At 42.3% G+C, this 23,792-nt stretch overlaps 1 protein-coding gene across 6 annotated transcripts; it reads left to right on the forward strand.

The window, feature by feature from the left end:
* The first annotated feature begins 993 nt into the window (after positions 1-993).
* On the forward strand, positions 994-23,179 carry jp (junctophilin). 6 transcript variants are annotated; one of them, XM_070211652.1, is made up of 9 exons: positions 994-1,317; positions 13,245-14,002; positions 14,888-15,102; positions 16,183-16,451; positions 16,528-16,664; positions 16,965-17,105; positions 17,167-18,982; positions 20,822-21,022; positions 21,753-23,179. In XM_070211652.1, exons 2-9 carry the CDS (start codon positions 13,704-13,706, stop codon positions 21,837-21,839), a joined length of 3,165 nt encoding a protein of 1,054 aa, XP_070067753.1. In that variant the 5' UTR covers positions 994-1,317; positions 13,245-13,703; the 3' UTR covers positions 21,840-23,179. The 6 variants fall into 6 exon arrangements, with proteins under 6 accessions (XP_070067753.1, XP_017013690.3, XP_070067752.1 ...); XM_017158201.3 differs by lacking the exon at positions 994-1,317 and adding an exon at positions 2,294-2,728; XM_070211651.1 differs by lacking the exon at positions 994-1,317 and adding an exon at positions 9,011-9,067.
* Positions 23,180-23,792: the final 613 nt, after the last annotated feature.

Here is a 23,792-nt window from a genome sequence, read left to right on the forward strand (position 1 = left end):
GCTTTGGCCAAATGGCGAAAACGCACATTTGAAAATGTTTCGTTGGCTGAACGCTAGATGGCGCACGCTACTTCCGGTGTAGATTTTGTAACGTTGTTTTCCTTTTATAGGTTTTTAGTATGATTACAATGATGAATTTAACGAATTGGATAAGATACATTAGAACAACTAACCTCTGAAGCAGAAGAGCGTTAAAAATAATCAAAATAATATTTTATGTTTGGTGTTCAAAAGACAAAGAGTTGCCCGATTCAAGAATATATGCCCAAAACAGCATTATTCGAACTTTAATGTCCTTTTAATCCAACTTTTTAAAGCATTAATAGACTTTTTAAAAAACTGTTTCATTTTGTATCAAACTGTTATTAAGCAAGAGCGGTTTTCGGCTACTTTGAAAGCAGGTTTTAAATGAAAAGCGTTTTTCCTTCAAAAAGTGACCTAACATTTCGTCTTTTGATAAAAAAATGTCCTTTGTCTGTAACGGTTATCTAAAATAGGATTATTCAAACCATCGTTAATACAATTCAGATTGGCAAAAGCTCTTCGAAGCTCAAAGGATCCCACTCTGCAGGACCTGTCTGCCAGTTCGCTGGCAGGGCATGTTTTCCGCCTGATAGCCGACCGCCACCCCAGTTATTTCCAGCACTTTAATGATTTGTTTACAACTTTGTTGCCTGCAATTTACCGCTACCATACGGACCTGCCAGCCCCAGCTTTTCACCCCTTTCCGTGCGCCTGGAAAAGCTTTTCTCCGCTGGCAGGATGTGTGCTCAAAAATTCAATAAAAAGGAGGCTCGTTTCTGTTGTGGCCTACATGCCACAGCCGAGCAATCGGTTCGAGAGCCGAACGCGAGCCGAGGAAAACTTGGTCACCGGGTGGGAAATGGGAAATGGAAAAGGGGCAAGGGGGTGGTGGGTTAGCTGTGGGGGAGGGGGGTCCTCGGGCCACGAGAGAGCTTCCAAGTGCAATGGAGCTCAGTTGCCACAGGACAGTCGAGGCGAGTGCTCGTCCTTGGTCGCAACGGGCTCCCGGAAAAGCGGTCCTTCGGCCTTCGAGTGTCAGGATTGTTTTGGTTACGCGACTGCCTCGGTATTGGTGGCAAACCTCTGTGTGTGTGTGCTTGTGTGCGCTTAAAAATATATTCGACATGAATTATTTACCCAAAACGAGAGCTGGAAAGTTTTGAAAAGTGCGATGAACGACGGAGTTGAGTCAGCGGAAAGTTTCGACTCGAGCACTTTGATGGGCAATTTGCAGCGGCATCAAGGATGCAGTCTCCTTCTCACTGGGATGTGGAATGCATTTCCCAAAGCGCAGTATGTGACTCTGTCTCTTTCTTTGGTAGAAAACCCCCCATTTGCCATCTCTCTTCCCCTGCCTATCTCTCTCTCTCTCTCGTTCGCTCCCCATTGTTTTCTCTGGCCGAGTGTAGAGTTTCGATTTCGTTAGAAAATCGAAACAAAAGCGGGCCAGGCTCTCGAGAAATTGTGGGTGTCGTTGCTGCGGCTACCTGTAGATGCCACATAAACACACAGATACGCGGCTGGGGGTGAATGTGTGCGAGTCCTTGAACGGGGCTTTCGGTGGTCCCAGTCACCCCTTAACCACCCACATCCGTATCCGTGTCCATGGCTGCCTTTCACTGCCCGCTTCCGACTCTAATTAATTTATAATTCAAGGTCCAATGCGCTGCCACTGAAGGTTAAACATGACGAACTAGCGATTTTCGGTGGCTGGGGGTTATATTATGTATCAAACTTTTTAAACTGCTCGCTGGCATCTGTAATTGTGCGATTTCCGCGTAAGCTGCACAAAAACTTTTACCAAGAATCGGCAGGAGTCAAGTTTTTGCCGGGACGTTCCAACTCGTAAATCGCGTAATCCGATAAAGTGGAAACTTAACCAGGGATCATCTTGTAGTTGGGCGCACACAAGCTGTAATTTAATTTGCCCGCCGCCCAGTTACCCCAGAGACTCGTCGGCAATTAAGGCTGGCTAAACAATAAACCCCTGGGCGAACCAAAAAAAAAAACACTTGACGCTCCAGAGTGGAAAACCCGCATTACGCATACGCCACATCGGCAGTCTGGCAACTTCGATGGGCGACCCCTCGCCGTGGGATCTTCGATGAGGTGGGGAGAAAAGCTCTTCACCGCTGACCACCTCTCGGTAAGAGGTAAAAAAAAAGAATTCCCGCCCCAAAATGCAGCCGAGAGCGGCGATTGTCTGGCTTTTCCTCTGGTTCCTCTGCCGAAAAGAAAAGCATTTTCATTTCTCGCCTGAGCAGAAATTTCAATGATTTCCCTTGCTCAGTGTGAAACGAACCAACAACTCAAACGAAACGAACGCGAACGCGCGCGCGAGAAAAACAAAATAGAATAGAATAGAACAAATTAACCTCTACCCCCAAAATAAAACACAAAAAACGCGAAAAGCTAAGGAAGAGGGGGCTCTAACCCAATCCTAACAATAAACAATAATCGAATCAACGAAATTTAAATTAACAGCGAATGAGTAATACCTGAGCGATTTATTAAACCGAAGCTGAGCGAACCGCCAAGAAGAATCCACAAGTAGCTGGCACACGGAAAGATAAATAACTGCACAGATAATTGCTAGTCCTCGGTACTGGGCTCTAAAAATAACCCAACAATATAAGTGGCGACAATTGCAGGGCGCTGTTGCAAAAAGTGGAGGAGGAGCTGCCGGGTGGAACCCCGAGGATCTGTGAGTAGAAATAATACACACCGAACCCCCCGAATCCCGATCGGCTGGGTGGAAAATCGAAATAACAAACTTCAGTCACCTCGCGGTCTGCGTCACACACTCGTTTTCTTCGACTCGCGGAATGAGAGTCGTGTGGCATGTGCCCTTGCCTTCTTCATCCTCGCACTTACAGTCATGCTTCTATAAATCAGACAGTTAGTAAACCAAATTATCTACTTTTTCAATTCCTTTGGAAAAGTTTCATAATCACGTTGATCTTTTCTACTTATATAGCCCCCAAAAAGAGCGTAGCCTTAGATTTTTAAGAATCATATATATTTTAGAAGTAAACAAACATACAGAAATCTTGAAATTTAATAAATTAAAACCATTTATCATGTGTTTTTCGTTTTGCGAAAAATCTTTTGACGGGCCCCACTTATTCGTATTAAATCAATCTTACTTTTTTACTCATTACAAATGGTTTTGAACTCTGTATATATAAATTGTTTTTATTGAAAACCATTTTTTTTGTAATAGTGTATGGTGAAAAATTATAAAGTTGTCTGCTATCAATCCGAAGTATTAAAATTAAATATTGTTTAAAATTTATGAAAACCGTTAAAATTAGCTTTGTTTTATTGTCGTTGTGGACCAGAGTTTGACGAAAATCGGGCTTTCGGAACTTTCATGTCCCACTTGGGAGATTTCGACTTATTATTATTTATCAGTTAGTTTTTGTGGAATTAAAAATACTGGTATAATGTGTTTTTATCTGCAACATTACTTTGAATACATAATATTTTTAAAAACGCCCAGACAAACCCCTTTTCAGAAAATACCACCACAAGCTCCACTGTATTTTTCATATGCCGTGTTATTACCGCTGCTACTGGTACCACACGGCGTATGGGGAATGCCGACCAGCGGATGGATGAGTGGTGCACACTTTTTATAGCCAGCAACAGTCACACAAGCCGCACAATCAAGCGCTCGTCTCGGTGTTTATGTCAATTTGAATTTTGCATGTGGCCACTAAACTTGAATGAGCTGATGTGTCCTTTGTGCTTGTTGTCTTCATCCTGAGTGGGCGGGGTGGTTGGTGGGGTGGTTGGGTTGTTGATACCGGAAGCTAGCTCAAACTGCGCTTCATTGCAACTTTGTGTGCGACCCCTTGTTTTCGGGGCGGGGAAAGTGGGCCGTTGGCGGTGGGCGGTGGGCGGAGCACTTCTCTGGCGGAAACGGATATCCCGTGTGCTCTTTGCATAGTTCGCCTTCGCCGCCAAGCGCGTCTCCTGTTTGTCATTCCATCAGCCTCGTCCCAGCTCCTTTCGCCTCTCCTTCGGGTGTCCTTGCATTTGCAGCACAGGAAATCTTAAATTGAATGTGCGCCCACTGGTTGTCTGTCGGTTGCCTCTGCGGGTTTGGTTTTTTGTTTGCCCTGCCTTCAGACTTTGTCCTGCTTTTTTCTCCGATTTCCCATCCCGTTGGCCACTGGGACAGATTTGTTGGTTCAGAAAAGTCACAGTCACACAGGAATGGAGAAGAAAATGTAACAACATGAGCATGGAATCTGTATTGTGCATGGATACTCGTATTTATTTGCCCGGAAACTCATACATTTTGATTAGCTATGTACTTTAAAAATCCAAAATTGATCACCAATCAAAAGTGTTTACTTTATAGATTTGTGGAATGTAAGCAACACTGAACACTCACATATTATACAAGAATAGTTCAAACAAAATAAATGAAATTTCAAAAATAATTAAGCAATAAATTAAATCACATAATTTAGAAATTCTTGTAAATCCAATAAGTCTTAAAAAGAAAATATTTTTGTAATTCATAAAATCTGTTAGTATTAATATATATTAATTCCTGAAATATGTAATTATTCAGTCAGTTAATGAAACAGCAAATAAAAAATGCTTAAAAATGAATATGTTGAACGTTGCAATAGCTAAAAAAGGTTGAAAATATTTATCATAATAAATACTATTAAATGGTTTAATTGTTTTGGATTACTTAGTTATTAAAAGGCTATTGAAATGTTGGTTTAGATATTGCCCCACAGTATATTCTCTACTAAGTATATTCTCTACCAATTTTAAATTCAGGTAGCTAAGCTGCCGTGTGGCGCATTAGTTCGCAATATATTCTGTTAGACGGCAGAAAGAGGAGGCAGAAACGGAAGTCTCTTAGGGGAATAGGTCCAGAATGTAGCAAACTAGGGGGGTTGGGGACTTGTTTCTCCGGTGGCTGGACCACTCCTGTTGCATATCTTGTCTCGTGGCTCAACTTGCCACTCGGTGGCCTCCTGTTGGGCTTAGCTGCTCTTTCTGGGCGGCACAACTTGCATATTTGCCAAGATTTATGTCTGCTGTCAGCCACACGCACACTCGGTCACACAGGCCTTATGTAACAGCTCCCGGGAGCAACCTAATTTCCGCTGCTGTTGCTGGTTAAACAAATTTCAGCCTCTCATTGCACATCCGCTGGGCCCTCGTGAGTTTTCCAATCGGTGTCGTCTCGCAGCAGGACTGCGAACTCCGTTTTCCGGATTTCAAATTCCAGATTCCCGATGTGATGCACGGCCAGCCAGAAAGAGAATCTGTGAGTGCGCGTATCTGTGCCAAATGGCTGGCCCAGTAGTTCAGTCCTTGCTTTAGTGTTATTGTTATGCCTGGATGCTGTTGTAATCCTTCGGCCCTCACACCCACAAACATACTATTAGGGGCTGCTACATCCCATAAACACTTAACGTCGATGCTGATGTCGATGGCTGCTGTCTCCCTCGGCTTTCTGGCTTATCGCGGCAATCCAGAAGCACCGGGATGTAGGATAGTAATAGCCATAGCCCTAGCTCAGTCCCACTAAATATCTATCCGCACACTTAAGGTCATAATAATAATGGTAATTGCAGGTCAATGTATAGGTAATATAAGCTTTTAAACGTAATTTTTCAGATGGAAAATTCGTAAAGAGATATAATAGTTTTATAGGCATTTACATTTACTTTGCTATTTTTGTGGAATTGGAAATCGGGTTGTAGATGGTAAAATAATAAATATTAGACTGAAAGGCTACCCATTTAATGGTACCTATCTTTTGTTTAAAAAAACTCGTCTTGAACTAAAAAATTCAAGATAATGAAGGATAATAAACTAGCATTGACTGACAATTTTTCTTTTTTTTCCATTTAATTTAATTTATTTCATTGTTATTTCCTGGTACAGGGACTTCCTTAAAAATTAATGCAATAGTCACAAAAACAATATTAAGTATAATGGTTTAAAAGACCTTTTGATAATTGATCGGACTCACCCCACCATTCTCGACAGCTCAATTTAAAATATGTAATATTTTTTTAAATTCCATCACTATTATTTTAACCGAAGCTGTAGATGTTTCCAAGTGCGACTACGGGAGGGGGAGGGCAGTTTCCTTTCGCCAGAGTGTTGGTTGACTTCAAGCAGCCTCAAGTTGCTGTCGCTCGTTGTTCTCGTTATTCTTATTATGTCAGCCACCCACCCCCCAATGCCGTCTCATAACTGCCATTTGCGTAAGTGTAAGTGCATATTCGTGTATGAGTGTGTAAGTGCATGTGTGTTGATTCTCAATCCTTTTGTATTTGGCACAACAATGAAAGTTGAACACACAGAGGGAATGGGGGTGGGCAAATGGGAGAACGGGAGACTCGCCACATGTGTATGAATATTTCATTATATATATCGGATTTCTAGGAGCCCCCTGCCTCCTTTGATCCGATTTCGCCATCAGCCAGCTGCGAGAACCCGTCAAGTCCTTCCCAAGTGCCTGCCGTTTGGCCTGATTTCAAGTGGAATCGCTATTGAAACGTATCAGTCAATTTTCTCTAATTACTAAGGGGGAATTAGAATGTAATAAAAATTGCAAGATATAAGCCAATCTATTATTAAGAAGGGTTAAGAATTTTCAAAGAAAATTCAAAGTAGTTAAATATTTTCTTCTAAAAATTAAAATCTCTATAAATCTTCCAATTAATCTCATATTTTTATTGTATTTGGATCCGTATCACCGGACTAATAGAACTGAAAACTGTAATAAGGAAGGCCAATCTACAAGTATATGCATACAGGACCTTTTCAAATCTAACATTCATTGGATTCTCCTTATCTCAACCATCAAAGCTTTGTACTTACGCTTCCCATTAGCATGCCAGTATCCGTTCCATTGACAGGCTCCTTTGGTGGGGGAAATGTAATCAATCAAAGCCGGTCGTGATGTGCATCATTTGCCTATCAGTGTCCGAGTTTTCCAACAATTTTCCACCCACCTCCCGCCGACCACAGGCTTTCATCTTGGACTTGGATTTGGACTGCCTGTGGATTGTTTTCGGCTCGAGGAAATGTTTTCATGTTTCGATTTCCGTCATTCGTCAAACTTCCAGCGGAGGTCAAGGAGAGTCTGTGACTCACAAGAGTATTTCTGATGCCGATTTCCGCCATCGTTCCATCTCCGATCTCTGGCCAGAACGGAGGAGCAATGGCTGCCCGTAAAACACGCAAGATGAAAACAAATTAAATGTCTACGAAATGGAGGAGATATCGTAAATAATGGAATTCGAAAAACAAAAGCACAAATATGCTTGGCAATCAAAAGCAAATTAAAAAGAGCATTTTAAATTCATAATCTGCCAGCCAGGAAATTGAGATATCTCTGGATCGGACAGCTGCCGAGGGGGGAGGTTTCTGAGGTTTCGGAGATGATGGAATTGATTTGCTTTTAGTTGGGAATTTCACTAAGATTCAATGGCCACCGTTTAGGACAAATGAATCAGATTTCTCTGTATTTACTGCCACTTAGGAAATAATATTTTTGAGTTGGGCCAGGCATATAAATATTTTACCATATTTGCTTACGAGTACTTGCTGTTTTTTTTTTTCTATTTAGACACGACTGTATTGTATGGAAAACCACCACCTCATAGGGTGTGCCTGGAAACAATAAAAATTTTAAAGCTGAAATGAAAATTTAAATCCGCCAGACCAAAATTAGGATACCCTAACATCTTTCTCTTAAATAAGTAAAATTTTTTAATGTTGAAGGATTTTTAATTTAGAAAAACTAGAATAAAAGATATGAACGATGAAGAATATATATATATAATCTTAATTAAAATCTAGTAATGAAAGGTATTTAACAAAACATACCCTCGTCATACGTTTTGTAGTAAAATTTGACATTATCACTTCTACAGAAAGGAAAGCGTGTTTCCTAGGTTTTAAGGTTTTAAAATATAATTTTAATTAATTAAATTCGTATGTTTCCTGGTTTGCATAGAGTATGCTAACTGGTGCTTGCGGGTGACATGATGTTCCCTCCACTTGTTTGTTTTTTAATTTAGAAATTGTTTAACCTGTTTACTTTGGAGCAGTTCCATCCACTCCCTTTGAAGGAGGGTGCGTGTCTGTGTCTGTGTACTCCAGTTAATGGCCTGTGACGTGTACTGCAAATAGGGGAATGAAGTGGGGAGGGTCTCAAAAGGAGCTACTTTTGTGGCTGCGTTTTCCACAGCCCCCCGGGTCAGGGGAGGATTTCCCTAAGCTCCATTCCGAAGGGTAAAAGGGAAAGGCGGCAGATGTGGGGTAATTGCATTTGCAGGAAAGTGGGGCACATGTGCCGGTCGACTGCATATTAAGTGGCCACTGGCCAGGGCACTTCAGCTAGTTGGTCAGTGGACATAAAGTGCAAGTCCTGCTATTAGCCAGCCTGGAATAGCCCCGATATTATCCGCAAACCGTTGTCAATTATCACCTATAAATACGGAACGCCCCCCTGAGATCCTCATAGGGGAGATGGTGAGTCATTCAGCTTGTCATTCAGCCAATTACCTGGCCCAAGGCAGACAAAAGCAGCCTGAATACTCTATTTATTATATGAATATATAGATGGATGGATGGATGCATGGCAACGATCACGATCCCGTCCGTTCATTCATATTTCTTTATGCCCAAATATTGCTCATACTTTGTCTATAAGTAGCCGGGTGTTTTTGAGTGTGGTATGTAACAGCTGTTTTGGGCCAGAGAAAGAGAAAAACTGCAGAAGCGACAGATTCAGAATCCGATTCTGTGGCAACTTGGTTCCCGCTCTCTTGGCAACTTGTCGCTTTCCAGTCTCTCAAATCTCGAATGAATTCAGCGAGGGATCCCTGAAATGAATTCCCCAAACGAATTCCGCCAGAGAGAACCCAGAAAAAGAGCGAGTAAATTGGCTAGAATATGCCGTGGTTGGTGGCGGGGATTTCTTTTCGCTTTGCAAGCGTTTGGCGTTTGGACGTGTCGCTCGAATGTCGCGTCGGACCCGCACAATAAAGTTAGTTTAACTGGGCGTATACGCAACGGGGCTCCACATCCGCAGAGGTTTCTCATCCGCCCTGTGGTGCGGGGAAAAATCTTATTTCTCCCGTCGTCGCCGTCGCTTGGGTTGTCGTTACTACGCGATCCCCACATACCGATACCGATCTCGAACGACCGCCAGTCGCTGCCCGCCGCTCGTGCGTTCCGTTTCGCTCTTCACATCCGCACATCCGCATTCGCATCCGCATCCGGAGCGGAATCCGCTCCTCCTCCTTCTCCAAAAAGAAATAGTGATAATCAGCTGACCGGACGAGCGTTCTTTTGGAATTAGCTGCATTTTCAAGGCACGGGACTTTCAACTCAAAACCAAACTCTCGAACCTCAGCATTTTCTACTTTCTGCTATTTTTAACATGTGTGTTTGTGCGGCCAAACACACACACACACACACTCTTTCCCCCATTTCACATATTTTTTTCTTAACAAATTTGCCCGAGTTTCGCTGCTGCTGTGCGTGTGTGAGTGGAAAATTTCGTTGCGTTAAATAAGTTATAAAACAATATGGATTAACGAGAAAAATTCAATGGAGAAATGAATTAATTACAGAAATTCTACCATTTAGAGTGGGTAAATCAAGGGAAATAAATCCATGGCGATCAATAGGCCAAGGAGTCAGCCGAGTGTCACTGCGGATTTTCAGCCTGCCACTTGCAGTCTTCAGGGAAAATGCAGTGACCACAAGAGAAAATTCGTGTCAAGGGAAAAACCAAAACCCAAAACCAAAAGTGCAGAAAGGGGCGGACTAACTACAGTAGTCGGCTGCCCGTTGGGTGTTAATACTTAATTTATGTGAACCTATAAATAATTTCAATTTAGAGAATGTGCTGCTGTTGACTGGCTCGGCCATCTTCTATATAATATAGTGCGAGTTGTACGAAAAATATGCTAAAAATACCGAAAACTGAACGCTGCGTGTTCGCTTTCATTGTGTGAGTGAGTGTGTGTGTCAGAGTGTGTGTGTGTGTGTGAGAGAGAGAGAATGCAGTGAAAATTGATTAAAATGCAGGCTATCTAAACTAAACTGAGACGAAGGCACAATGCTGCTAAACGCATCCAACAAACAAACGCTCAGCTCATCAACAACATCGACAACGTCAGTCAGTGGACTATTATTTAATTTTCTATCCATCTAGCCCAAGGCAGAAATAACGAAGAAAAACACAAAATAAATGAAATGAAAATAAAATAAAATAAAGCCCAAGCAAACGCGGGCGGGGACAGTTTTGGCAGAAAATGAAAAGAAAATGAAAAACAGGCAGCAAGCCGAGTGAAAATGAAATAGACTTTGGCAAGCACTAAAATACGGTTGAACAATATTACGAATATTTTCGTTGCTCGAAATTCGGCGAGCGAATTTCAGTTCAAATCTGTTGTTCTCGACTGAATCCCATTTTGTTTGCCTTTTGGTTTTGGTTTTGCTTTCGCTTTAGCTTTGTTCGAAAATCTTTTAAAATAACAATGATACATGCCGCCCCGTCTTCTGCAATGTGTTTTCTGGCCGCTGGCCTGGGTATAAATAAATGCTCATACGTAAATGTTCTTTATCAGAGAGTGATAATATGGCCTGGGAAATATTTACTGAGGCTGCTCGGGATCGGTTGCTCTGTTTGTTGACTAACTTAAATTTATGGTTAGACCAGCATAGCTGTTCAACTCATTGACTTCTTATTTGAATTATGTGTACAAGGGAATTTGGAATCATCACTGGAATTATTGTTGTTCTACTGTGAAATATTTTGTGTCAATTTCTATTCATTTTTTTGGCTACAAAAGCAGTTTTTACATTTTATCTTAATAAGTTCAAAATAATAACATTTTATGCATCAATTTTTTTTTTGGGTAGTAATGAATTCTTTAGGACATTTCAAAATATTTGATTTTATATTTTTATAAGAAAGCTAAAAAAATTATGGACTTTGTTTTTCATTTAACTAATTACATTTTTTTTTAAGATTTATGAATTTTGTTAATTTTCAAACATTTAGCCCAAAATTAATATATCATACATTGGATTTTATGTGGGATTGATATTAACTTTATAAGAAAAGGGTTATGTTATGAGAAAGTGATGCAGAAAGAATTATTTGATGTCGCTGCCTTAAATTAAAAAAAGGTTAATATCTTAATAGGAAGTTCATAAACCCAGACAGATGTATGTATTTATGTATGAAAAACAAATTATTTTTGAATTTACCATTAAGAAAACATAAGACGAAACATTAGGCGTAAAGGGTTTTAAAATGTCTAAAAAAAAATATTTCTATTTAATATAATTTAATGTGCTGAAAGAATACGATAAACTTTTTTTGTGGGGCATTGTAAGGAAATGATTGCTACTAGTTAGAAAGGAGTACAGCGCTCCCATCAGTGCCACTTTCCAGCAGGTGTGCAAACATAACTCACCTGGCCATAAACACACTCCGCCTGTTGCTGCAATCTTCTGGCCAAATCTCTCCAGCTCGGCATCAATTTTATTTAAAACAAACCCCGGGAAGCGGGGAGAAGGCTGCCCTGGTTGCGTGTGTTTTCATCATCATTAATGTTTAAACAAAACAACATTGCCAGACTCTGGTAGGGAGAAAGAGAGACACACTTCTTTGTTCGGAGCCCCCTCCTCCTCCGCGAACTTTTCTCGATTTTGCTCGGTGTGTGTACGCTGTCTATTAATAACAAAGCTTCTGAAGAATTCGCCTCTCCTGGCGTCTTGTCTCGACTCATCTCGTTTCGAAAAACCCAAATCGTTTTGGCGTCGACCGCAAAAGAACAATAAAAGCGAGAAGCAGTCAGAAGCTAATGCCGACACACAGACTAAAGCCCAAATGGAGCTGAATGTTTGCCGAGTACGTCGTGTTGCAAGATGATTAAAGTAAACAAGAGTCCGCAGAGTCCAATAGTTCAAATGGCAGTGATGTAGCATTCTTCATTTCAGTGAATTGCAATTCATCTGAACGCTCGATTGAGTGGATATTTCAAGATTTTCGCATAATTCTTCTTTATATGGCCCTTTGTCTTTAGTGTGGAATGCTGCCGTTTGCTGCGTTTTCGCCTGCCTATTCTTTTTGTTGAATTCGTTTGTGCTCGGATTTTCACGCATTCCTTATAAAACATGCCGAAATTGTATGGCCGGGGAAATCACCGAAAATTAATACATAAATCTTTATTTTTATTCGTTTAGTTAAAGGTCTTAAAGGCAGAAATTCATGAAAAAAGAACTAAAGAACTGAAAAATAATAATAAACTCTGTAGTGTACGGAATCTGAGATTACTCATCACAGAAAATTCCTCGGGCTCCAGTTGGAAAACACATGGCCCTGCCTGAAATTGGGAAAATCCCAAGAATCGTAATCCAAGTGACAACTGCAAAGGAGGCCGAAACCATGAAGACACTGAAAGTGCTTTTCGTGGCATTCGCCTGCTACTATGCACTTTTCGTAATTTTCTACTACTGCTATCGGGCGTACCTGTGAACGTATATATTCAAATATATATAGAGAGATATATATGCGTGCCAGGGAAACAGCTGAGCAAAACCACCACCCACTCGAGAGGTGGTCTGCCATTGAGAATTTCGGCCTTTGACGTGGCTCGTGCACACACCAAAATCCCCATATTCGAGTACACATGTATGTAGAATCCGCTGTATATATGCGATGATAAATTCGGTTGCCGCCAGTGCCAGGCAAAATAAAAACGAAACTCGCTGAGAGCGGCCGTTGAAACCGCAATCGAATGCAATTACACCGAATCCATAATGCATCGTCACCTCACATCATCGTCATCCTCTCGCCCTCGTTTCTCTCCAAGGTATTTTCCAACCCTATCCCCCCCAAAACAGCCCCCTGCACTCATCCCATAAAATTTTGTTAGGAACCACAGATCTTTGAAGACTTTCGGTAGATAAAAATCAATTAAACGCCACCTATAAATCACAAATTCCCACTCCCATAGATCCGTTTCGCTGATTTATTTACTAAAGTCCAGCAAATGTTTATGCATTTCACTTACAACCGAGCGATATTTTTATGTGCTCAATTTCCACGTAAATGCAATTGCATAATGCAATAAATTTCCTGGAAATACCAAATCAACTCCCCTAGAATCTAGCTAATCTAATTTATTGTTTTTCTCTTACAGATCACTCGCCGACTTATTTTTGGTAAATGACCAAGAATGGCCTACGACATTAGCATAGAGAAACATAACCGCAACTGTCAGAGGACATTGACATCGGACGCTCGGTTTAAGCAACTTTGAAGTCGTGCCGGGAAAATCGAATAATAAGGCAACAAATTGCAACTTTCGCGTTTCAGTGAAAAACCCAACAATTTAACCACTCACACAAAAACACACAAGATATATTAACTAGCCCTAAAGCACCACTAGATATAAGCAGAGCAAACGAAACCAAGCGAAACGAACTGTAGAAACTAGACCATTGCAACCAGGATCAGATGAGGCAGCAACAACAACGGCCAGTGCAACAATCGAGCGGAAAATCAATGAGCAGCAGGCGGAGGCACAAAAAGCCCAAGGCAAAATCAGCAGTTTCGACAACATTAAACCGCCCTGAACTTTAGAACCCGAGGCTCGAGTATGCAACAGGCTGGCCAACTGACGCCGCAGCAGCAACAGCAACAGCAGCAACAGCTCCTGCAACAGCAGCAGAATGGCGGTGACCTTGCCGCCTATGCCGCCTCACAGGCAGCGGGCGGTAGGCGTGGCCCCATAAACGGCGGCCGCTTCGACTTCGAGGACGGCGGCACCTACTGCGGCGGCTGGGACGAAGGCAAGGCCCATGGCCACGGCGTCTGCACGGGTCCCAAGCACCAGGGCGCCTACGCCGGAGCCTGGAACTACGGCTTCGAGGTGTCCGGATCGTACATTTGGCCCAGGTGAGTAAGATGAGGTATTCGTAAGGACTACCCAGCCCCTAGGTACTCATTGTTTAATACACGTGCTTTGTTAGAGGATTTACTTGATCAAAAAATAGCAAAAAATTAAAATAATTTGTGGATATTTATGTGCTTAGAAATTAAATCGTATCTACCTGCGCTTAAAAACATCATTCAATATTATAAAATAGTCTTCCGATTATATGATGTGGTATTCTTAAATAGATCACACTTCTATTTACTTAATGATTTATGAAAACAATTTTTGTTCAATCAAAGATTACTAGAAATCTGATGTTTCTCATAATTTCGAAGGTCTATTTGCCTTTAAAAATGTTAGTTCTTAACTTATATATTTATTTTAAAATCAAAGCATGCGCGGATCTACGGGGGGTGATATGGGTGAAAAATGAAAGGAATATTAGTATTCAAAAAGTATGCAACAAAAAATTTGTTCTGATATCACCCCCCACAACAAAATCCTAGATCCGCCACTCAATCAAAGCAAAATGCCAAACACAAACCATTTTTTCTTTCCTCAGACAGACAAAAAGAAACTCAGTAACAAGAATTACATTTAAAATAATATTTTATTTTAAAATGCGAATTTACCATTAAAATTTTTTTTGAAATTCGAAATCTATTTGAACTCTTTTATTGTCCGATATTGAAAACTGTATTTTCTATGACGATTTTTGTGGTAAAAGATTTCCTTATTTAAGGCTTTGATAATAAAACACAGGAAAAGTGCTAAAGCTTTGAAAAAATATCGACAGTTAGCTATTTCTCGATATTTAAAAGGAGACATATATCGAAAACATCGATAGTTTTCAATGCCGTTCAGGCTGCCATATTGACCTTCTCACCCCCACCATCCACTTACAGCGGCTCACACTACGAGGGTCAGTGGCAGAATGGACGCCGCCACGGGCTGGGCGTGGAGCAGATCGGGCGGCAGATCTACCGCGGCGAGTGGTCGAAGGACGGGCACAAGGGACGCTACGGAGTCCGCGAGAGCACCGTGTCGACGGCCAAGTACGAGGGCACCTGGAACGAGGGCTACCAGGACGGGTCCGGATGCGAGACCTACGCGGATGGCGGTGAGTGATGGACGACGGGACGTGGGGCGCCATGCGCTGCGTATACGTAATGTGCATGAGATCATTTTGCGTTTGGTTTTTGGCTCACTTTCAAAACGGCGGGGCGAACATGAGTTCGTTCTCTCGCCGTTGTTTTACTTTTTGACGTTTCTGTAATCATTTCTGGGAACCTAGGGATGAGTGTGTGTGCGAGTGTGTGTGTTGGGCACACACATCCTTACATATCCACGTCCATCGACCAACCGACCGACCCAGCCTGACGTCATATTTTATTTGCCCGCGCAGTTCAATGATATTCCGCCTTTTTGTACATTTTTTCTGCATGAGTGCGGCTTTTTCTGCGGGAAATTCACAATCGCAATCGGGGAAAAACACATGGCCAGGCAACCAAGTGCCGCCGGCCGAGCTGGCCAAGTTCTAACCGTATTCACAATTAGGGAATTGTTTTCCCTCGGCCAAAGTGCAAATGCAAATGTCGACCTTTTCCGAAACGAATTGGCGCAAAACTATCAATTAGCATTAACCGAGAGCTAAGTAAGTAGCATTTCCTAATCAACTAACGTAACTTCTAATTCCACAATTAACCTGGCGAACAGGTAAAGGAGCACTGAAAGAAAATCGAAAGAAGTAGAAACAATCGAAAGAAAAATTAGTAACATTAAATAAGATTATTATTACACCCGCATATCAAATTAAAGTTGAAACCACATAACATCAAATCGATCATCGTTTCATATCAAGTTTTTTTTTTTGGAATATATAATAATTTATGTATATTTATCCATCATTTAATCGATAGCCTTTTGTGTAGGTAAAATCAATAGTTGATTTAATTTTTCCCTCTGTATATAAATGTTCCGAATTACTTAAGACCCAATGGCATTGGCTAGAAAGGAAATGGCGCGTGGAGCCATTAATAGAAACCCGTGGGAAAGGGCAAGAATTTCACTTGGGCCAACTTCGAAATGAGAGTGGAAAAGGGCGAAAGCTGGCACTGCGGTGTGCGGATGGGAGTTCCATTAGCATAACAATGGTTCGAAGTGGACTGCAGTCGTTCTGATGCACTCCCTTGTATTCCAGGCAAATACCAGGGTCAGTGGCAGGAGGGCAAGCGACATGGCTACGGCATCCGCACCTCGGCGCCCTTTGGACTGGCCTCGCACCATCGGCGCAAGAACCTCCATGCCTCGCTGAGTTCCCTGCGGAGTGGCGAGAACGGAAATGCGGCCAAGATGGTGGAGAAGGCGGAGGAGATTCGCGGCGGCTTCGTCCTGACGGCCAAGTCCGATAAGCTGCCGGTGCGGCGCAACAGTTTAACGGATAAGACCGGCAAGAAGGGATTCCTGATGGTGAGTTGGGGAGGGGTAATCTCATGTCATTTCATGTACTTTATTTAACCCTTCCTTATTTTCTTGCCAAAAACAGGGCCTTAAGATGCGCAAACAGCGCAGCACGGGCGATCTGGAGAAACGGGGCACCATTGCGTCCGGCAGCATACGCTCCACCATGTCCTCGGCCTCCTGGATCAGCACCGGATCAGAGCAGTCCAACCTGACCACCAAGTAAGTGTTTCTAATAACCATATGACACTTGCTCAATATTTTGACTTCAGAGATTAATGTTTTATAATAATTCTTTATGAATGTATATAAAATAAATGCTACACGTTGCCCTGACATGTTAAATAAATCCAGTCATTTAGAAATTCATAACTGCTGCTAGTGTTATATGGCGAAAATCAAGTTTATATTTAAAACAATTTAAATGAATTACGAATGAAAAAAATCTATTATTCCCATTATTTTATCATAATATAAATCTAAGAGATTCATCCAAACCTAATCCCTATCATCTCTTCCCAGGTCCCAGCACACCGAGTCCAATGCCAGCTTCACCATGGAGGACGAGCAGCTGGACCCCACGGTGGTGGAGACGTACATGGGCGAGTGGAAGAAGGACAAGCGCTGTGGTCACGGTGTGGCGGAGCGCAGCGATGGACTCAAGTGAGTTTTACAAGTTCCAATCATTAATTCATTACTAACTAGGCAAATTACCATTAAACAGGTACGAGGGCGAGTGGTACAACAACCGGAAGCACGGCTACGGTGTGACGACCTTTCGCGACGGAACCGTCGAGGAGGGCAAGTATAAGAACAACATCCTGATCACCAGCCAGAAGAAGAAGCATTTGTTCCTGGCGCGTTCGCGCAAGCTCCGCGATCGAATTGCGGCGGCCTTGAGCTCCGCCCAGCGCGCCCTCAAGATGGCCATGCAGCGATCGGACATGGCCATTTCCCGGATGGCCACCGCAGCGGCCAAGGCCCAGAATGCCGACGCCTCGGCGGAACAGGCCCGAATGGACTGTGAGAATGCGGTGCGAATGGCCCGGGAATTTGCCCCCGACTTCAAGCCCTCTGTGCTGGAGCGTTTTGAGAAGCTGCGCTTCCGCGAACGGGAGCGATTCCGTCCGGGACCAGCGGCCGCCAACGATGCCACCATGAAAATGGGCATGCAGACGCAACAGCAACAGCAGCAACAGGGTCAATTTTCGCCCACCAGCAGCAGCGGATCGGATGCCTATGCCACGCAGGCCCAGCGGCAGCAGCAATATCTGAACATGCAGCAGCAACAGCAGCAGCAGCGTCGCATGTCGCAGCAGAAACTGGACTCGGAGTGCCCCGTGCCGCCGTCGATGTACTCGCAACAGCTGCCCGTCTCCCCGCAGACGGATCTCTCGGGGATGGTCAGCCAGGGTCAGCCCAGCCACGCCCAGGTGATCAGTGCCATCAATCAGATGTACCACCAGCAGCAGCACCAGCAGAACCAGCAGCAGCCACAGAGCAACCCGCAAATGAATCCTGCATATCAGTTCCAGCAACAGCAGCCGCCCGGCCAGGCCAAGATCAATCCGAATCTCAACTCGAACCTCAAGCAGAACCAGGCAACGAATCTGAACCAGAATCAGGTGCCTTTTGGAGCGGGCACGAATCAGCAGGGAGTTTCCCCACAGCAGCAGCAGCAACTTCTGCAGCAGCAACAACAGCAGCAGCAACTGCAACAGCAGCAACTTCTGCAGCAACAGCAGCTGCAACAGCAACAGCTACTCCAGCAGCAACAACAGCAACTCCAGCAGCAACCCTCGCTGCACGCCTCGCCCACCCACAATGCCTCGAATCTGCTGCGTCGCGCCTCCCAGATGCAGCAACAGCAGATACAGGAGACCGCCGCCGCCGCTGCCATGGCCGCCAATGCTGCCGCCATGGCCGCTGCCCAGCAGCAGCAGCGCAGCGGCAGACCGCCGATGTTGGGCCAAATGGGCCAGCAGTCGTCCATCGATCACTTCGACCACTACAAGAGGCCGCCGAGTCGCGACTCCTCCATCGATCGCTATGCAAGGGCTGCGAGTCGCCTGAGTGGAGCCTTTGCCGGATCTCGGCAAACGTCCCTCGATCGATCTGGTCTGGCTGATCCAGTGACTAACGGAGGCACAAGCACTCCCGATGGACGCCCGCGGGCGGGCTCAGTATTCCGCGGTTCCACCCCGCAACCTGGAGCCGCAGGAACCTCCTCGATGACTGGCAATGGATCGCTGCCCTCGGGAACGGGCAACGGCGGGCGATTATCGCGGGCCGGAACTCCGAGCTTGGGAGCCGGAGGGCGAGCTCCTAGTCAGGGCAAGGCAGAGCCCTTGTTCTCCTCGCCCAACCAGCCGTTCGAGGACGTCCTGCTGCGCCAGCGGACGCTCGGCCAGGACATCATTCCCTCGCCCCTGCAGCCCAAGCGCACGGAGAGCCTCTATCTGCCGGCCACGCCCGTGGGCATGGCCATGGGCGGAAAGGGGGGCGGAGGCGGCGGTGGGGGTGGCGGCAAGAAAATGAAGGTGAGTTAGAAAGAACCCCTTAATATAGTTTAGAAACTTAAGCTAACTTCAGATTGGATTTGCCTTTTATACTTAAGAAAAGTATGCAAGTTAAAGCGATGTTAATACTTCAGCTAAGAAAGCTGGATAAAAATCGTAGACCATTTTTATGAATATTTTGACAGTCTAAACTTAACTTGAAAGAATGGGTTAAATCGATATAATTAGGTAATCAATGGTGGTAAAAGGAATTAAAAGAATATCTTAAAAGATAGATTTTTCGTTAGTCAAATTGTGAACAGATTTTCTAAAGAGTAAACCATTTTCGATATAATTAGTTTATGAAGGGAGGTAAAAAAAATTAAATCAATATCTTAAAAAATCAATTTTTTGTTAGTATCGTATTGTAAACAGATTTCCTAAAAAGTAACCCATTTTCAATTGGTATGTTATATGACAAAGTCTTCAATCAAAGATCTGTTATTATGATATATCTTTATTTAGATTTAAAGTACGAACTATAAGGTAACCCAAGGGTTAAATATTTTCTTATAAGATGAAGTAACGGAAAAACTTGATAATATTTTGCTAACGGTGCTCTTTAGTCGGCTAAAATTCTTGATAGACTCTATAACCTAAGGGTTAAATATTTTGTTATAAGTTAAAGTAACAGGAAAATTTGCCAAAAACGCTCTCATCTTTAGGTGGTTAGAATCCTTGAGAGACTCTCTAGAGCGTGTGAGAATCAGCTGAATTCCCGGGCCGTGCGTCTGAGATATTTCATAACACAGTTAATCCGAGCAATTAACTTAATTCGTACGCCATCGTTCTTGGGTCTTGTGTGCGGGGGAGAAAGTGATAGTGGGAGTGAGAAAAAGAGAAAGAGTAAAATACTGAGAGACTGGGGTGTTCATTTTGAAACATTTCTCGGCCATCTCGGGGCGAACATGTGCCCATTCTGGACTATTTATAGCCGGGCACGAATGCACGCCAGCCGGATCAGCCAGCCGTCGGCCAGGTTGGAATGCATGCGTGCCGTGCCGCTGAATCAGAATCTCTGAATCTCAGTATCTGAATCTCGGAATTTCTCTCGGCAACGACTCTCCGGCGGAATGAAAATGAACGCTCCACAAGTGGCCGTTGGAAGGCCGGCGACATGGCAATAAATAAATCCTCTCGGGAAGTGTCGCTCGCCATTGGTTTGGGCTTCTTTTTTTTGTGGCCCCCAGTGGCGACGATTTTTCCGAACAAATGACGGCTAGTAGCAAACGACGCGTCGGCCCCAACGGATTACCCATTCGAAATAGAGAAAACCCCACAGAAGAAAGAAAAAAAAACTTTGAGTAGCCAATATAATTATATATGTAGATTTGTGCCGCCATTCAAAACAAGGAAAATACATCGAAATTCTGAAAGCAATTTTGTGCGAAGAGTCAGCGACAATATCCGTTGTTGTTTTGGCTCAGTGCCTCAGTGGCGGGTTTTTGGGACTATTTTTGGCTCTTCAACGGAGGAGGCAGTGACTCTCGGTGTTCAGTAAAAGGCGGAACGCCATGTCCAACTCGTTTACAAGTTGGAAGCGCCTGTAGAAGAAAGATTACACGAAAGTGTCCAACGTTATGCAAGCAGCTATTTGGCTGCAGAACTTTTTCAACCACAAAACAAATTAAAGTTAAACCCCAAAGTTAGACAATGGACTGGTATCCGGAGGAGGATGAGGAGGACCTTATGTTCTCGCCGGCACTCTTGGCCAGGCGAGCCAGCGAAAGCTGGATCGTAGAGCCGCCCGTGGAGGTGGAGAGTCAATAGCTTAGCCTTATCCAATTATATCTGGAATACATCTCTGCCCTCCCTTTGCAGTCGGTGCCCATCAATGTGACGCTGCAGCGGAAGAAGTCCATGCCCGATTTCCAGGAACTGCCGCGTGCCACGGAGGCCATGAGCCGCGAGGAGGTCTCCGCCCTGGGATCCGCCCGCCGGGAGGCAGTGCGTCGCCAGATCGAGGTCAACGAGCGCCTCAAGGCAAATCCCTTGCTGTATTTGGTCAGTCCACAGGTTAAGGTGAGTGACGGGTTGTTAATACATTCGCTTGGCCAAGTGCCGCATTTGATTTGTTGTCCCTCAAATGGCTTTACAATTGGTTCTCTTACCTAAACCACCTTTTGTGTAGACATCTAGTATTGGGCAATATTTTGACGCTAATGGTGCATTCAGAAACAGTTTATGGGGCCTTTAGTTAGCCATAATTTATGTGGTTTTTCATAATTAAAAAAAAAATAATTTACATACATTTATAACGATTGATATAAGACTTATGTTTGGCTCTTGATTAAATTAATTAAAATTACACATCGAGTTAGAAGAAGTTAAAAAACATAATATAATAAAATATTTTAATCCAATTTTTAATAAGCTTTCATTATTATTTTTTTTTTTTGATAAATAAATATTCTACCAAATTAATTTGGATTAAAACATTTTATTTTTATTTTTTTTATTTCAAATTTAATTTTTTCAAATTTATTGTTTCAAAATATTTATTTATCCATAAAATAAAATATTGTTTTTAAGCAATAACGTAAACACTTTTCAAAATAAATAAAATTGATTAAAACGTTTTTCAATTAACAATTTAATTGAACAAATTTAACATTATTAAACCGACATACATCAGAAAATATTATTAAATAACATATATCAACACTGTTAATTTATCATTTGTATATTAAGAAATTAAATCTAGTAAATAAGTATTAAAGACTGTTACTGACTCATATTATTTTTCGTCCAGGACTGGTTTGTGCGCCAGCAGCTGATGCTGCTCGTCCTGATTTTCAATGTCGCGCTGGCGCTGCTCTTTGTCTACATGCTCACCTAGCGCCGGAGGAGGATGCACAGGACGACGCTGGACGGGGGCGGACTTGGGCTGGGCGATGCGGGATTGGGATTGGGACAGGGACAGCGGCAGCGGCTGGCCTTAAGCCACTTTGGTTTTGGCTGCCACCGATAGTCCGATTTTCGCGGCGTTTCGCGGACATTGAGGGGCCCGGTTGTGGCCCACAATTTGCGTCGGGGGTGTGAGCTAATAAGTTTTTAGCATTTGCAGTAACCAGTTTATAAACCAACTTAAGTATCTAAAGTACCATTAATGTATATCATATGTATAACATGAGGAAACACGCTAAAGATGGGAAAAAGAAATCGAATTACAAGTCTAGACTGCAGCCAAATAATGGATAATTAAATTAACTCATAGCGCAGAACTGCAATGCACAAATCGTAGCAAACTAAATACATACTTAAACCGCGTGGCTGTGCAGCCAATCATTTAATTTGTCGAGCCAATTAAACTTTGTATTTGTGGCTAAACAGCTAATCAGCTAACCAGGAGCTGGAGGGGAGATCGAATAACTATATGCAAATCAATTTAACGAATTTTTCTACACATTTAATGTAAAGATAAAGGCAAAAACAAAAAACAAAAAAGAAAAGAAAACAAACAACACTATAACCTAATCAATGTTTAATCATGATAAATAAACGCGTAACTTATTTAAACTCTGGCTACTTAATATTAATCATAATACGAAAGCAAACCTAGGCAAATGCAAGGCGACCAAAAGCCAAAATTAAAATAAATCAACTTTCCTATTTGCAATTGAAAATGCATTAGTCAGCAACTTAATCAAAACAAAAGGCAACCGAATAATACAAGTACTCATATTTATATATATTAAACGTGTAACGATGTGACACCTATATTTGTATAATTAGCAAAATTTTGTGGGACCGAAAACAGCACCAACAACAAAAAATGGAGGAGCAGCTGCAAGATATCAAGTGTCTTGAGCTCTGTTTTTGGTTTTTGGTTTACCAGTTGAACATTTTCGAAACTAAATTGAATTCGAGAAGGTCGGAGAAGAAAATTATATACTTTAAAGCAACGGATCGAGGTTGTTAATGAACGAAGCTGTATATATACATTTTAAAACATTATCGTATAACTATAATTATTTTCTTCTCGATAATTTACGTTTAAATTCATAGCTGGGACGACGTCATTATTTCAAAGTGTTGCAATTTATCGTTTTTAGTTTCACTTCATTTACGATGTACGAATATGTTCTAAATATTATTATTTAATTTTTTATTTGTTATTTTATATGCATACATTATTGAAAATAAATAAAACCGCACATTCGCATCTTTGCAAGTGTACTCTGCAATTTGTTCTTATTACTCCCGTTACTTTGTTAAATATATACTATCAAGTGCAATTATAGTGAACTATTAAACTTACCGCTTTCCTCGGCTATTTTGTGTGTACCAATAGAGAGCGAGGGGATAATGCTACCCCAGGCGATATTCTCTTTAGACCGTTTCTTTCGAAAAAATATGGAAAAGATAAATGTAGAACCTACGAAATGAAAGACTTGAACTGAAAATCGTTGGCTGGTGCGTTAAATTTGAAAAAATACAAAAACAAAAAAAAAACGATTTGGATTCGCCTGGATCAACGGTTCTATAAACGTTGTTCGAAAATATTCATTATGCGTACACATATATATTTGCATACGAAATTTAATGAATCTAATTTGTGTATATATCTATGTTTATCAGATTGGCAGGCATAACCAAAAAACAAGCTGGCAAAAAGAAACATAACATAGAATCTTATTCAATGTTACCGACAACAAGAAAGTATATCAAAAATGAATGCATATGAAGGAAACTTTTTAAATACAAATAATAAAATGCGTCAAAGCCTAACAATGGAATTTTGTTTACTTATTATTATAAAGGTAGGGGATTTATTTATTCTCTATATTTT

This window comes from Drosophila takahashii, chromosome 2L, assembly GCF_030179915.1.
Source record: "Drosophila takahashii strain IR98-3 E-12201 chromosome 2L, DtakHiC1v2, whole genome shotgun sequence".
Taxonomy (NCBI): Eukaryota; Metazoa; Arthropoda; class Insecta; order Diptera; family Drosophilidae; genus Drosophila; species Drosophila takahashii.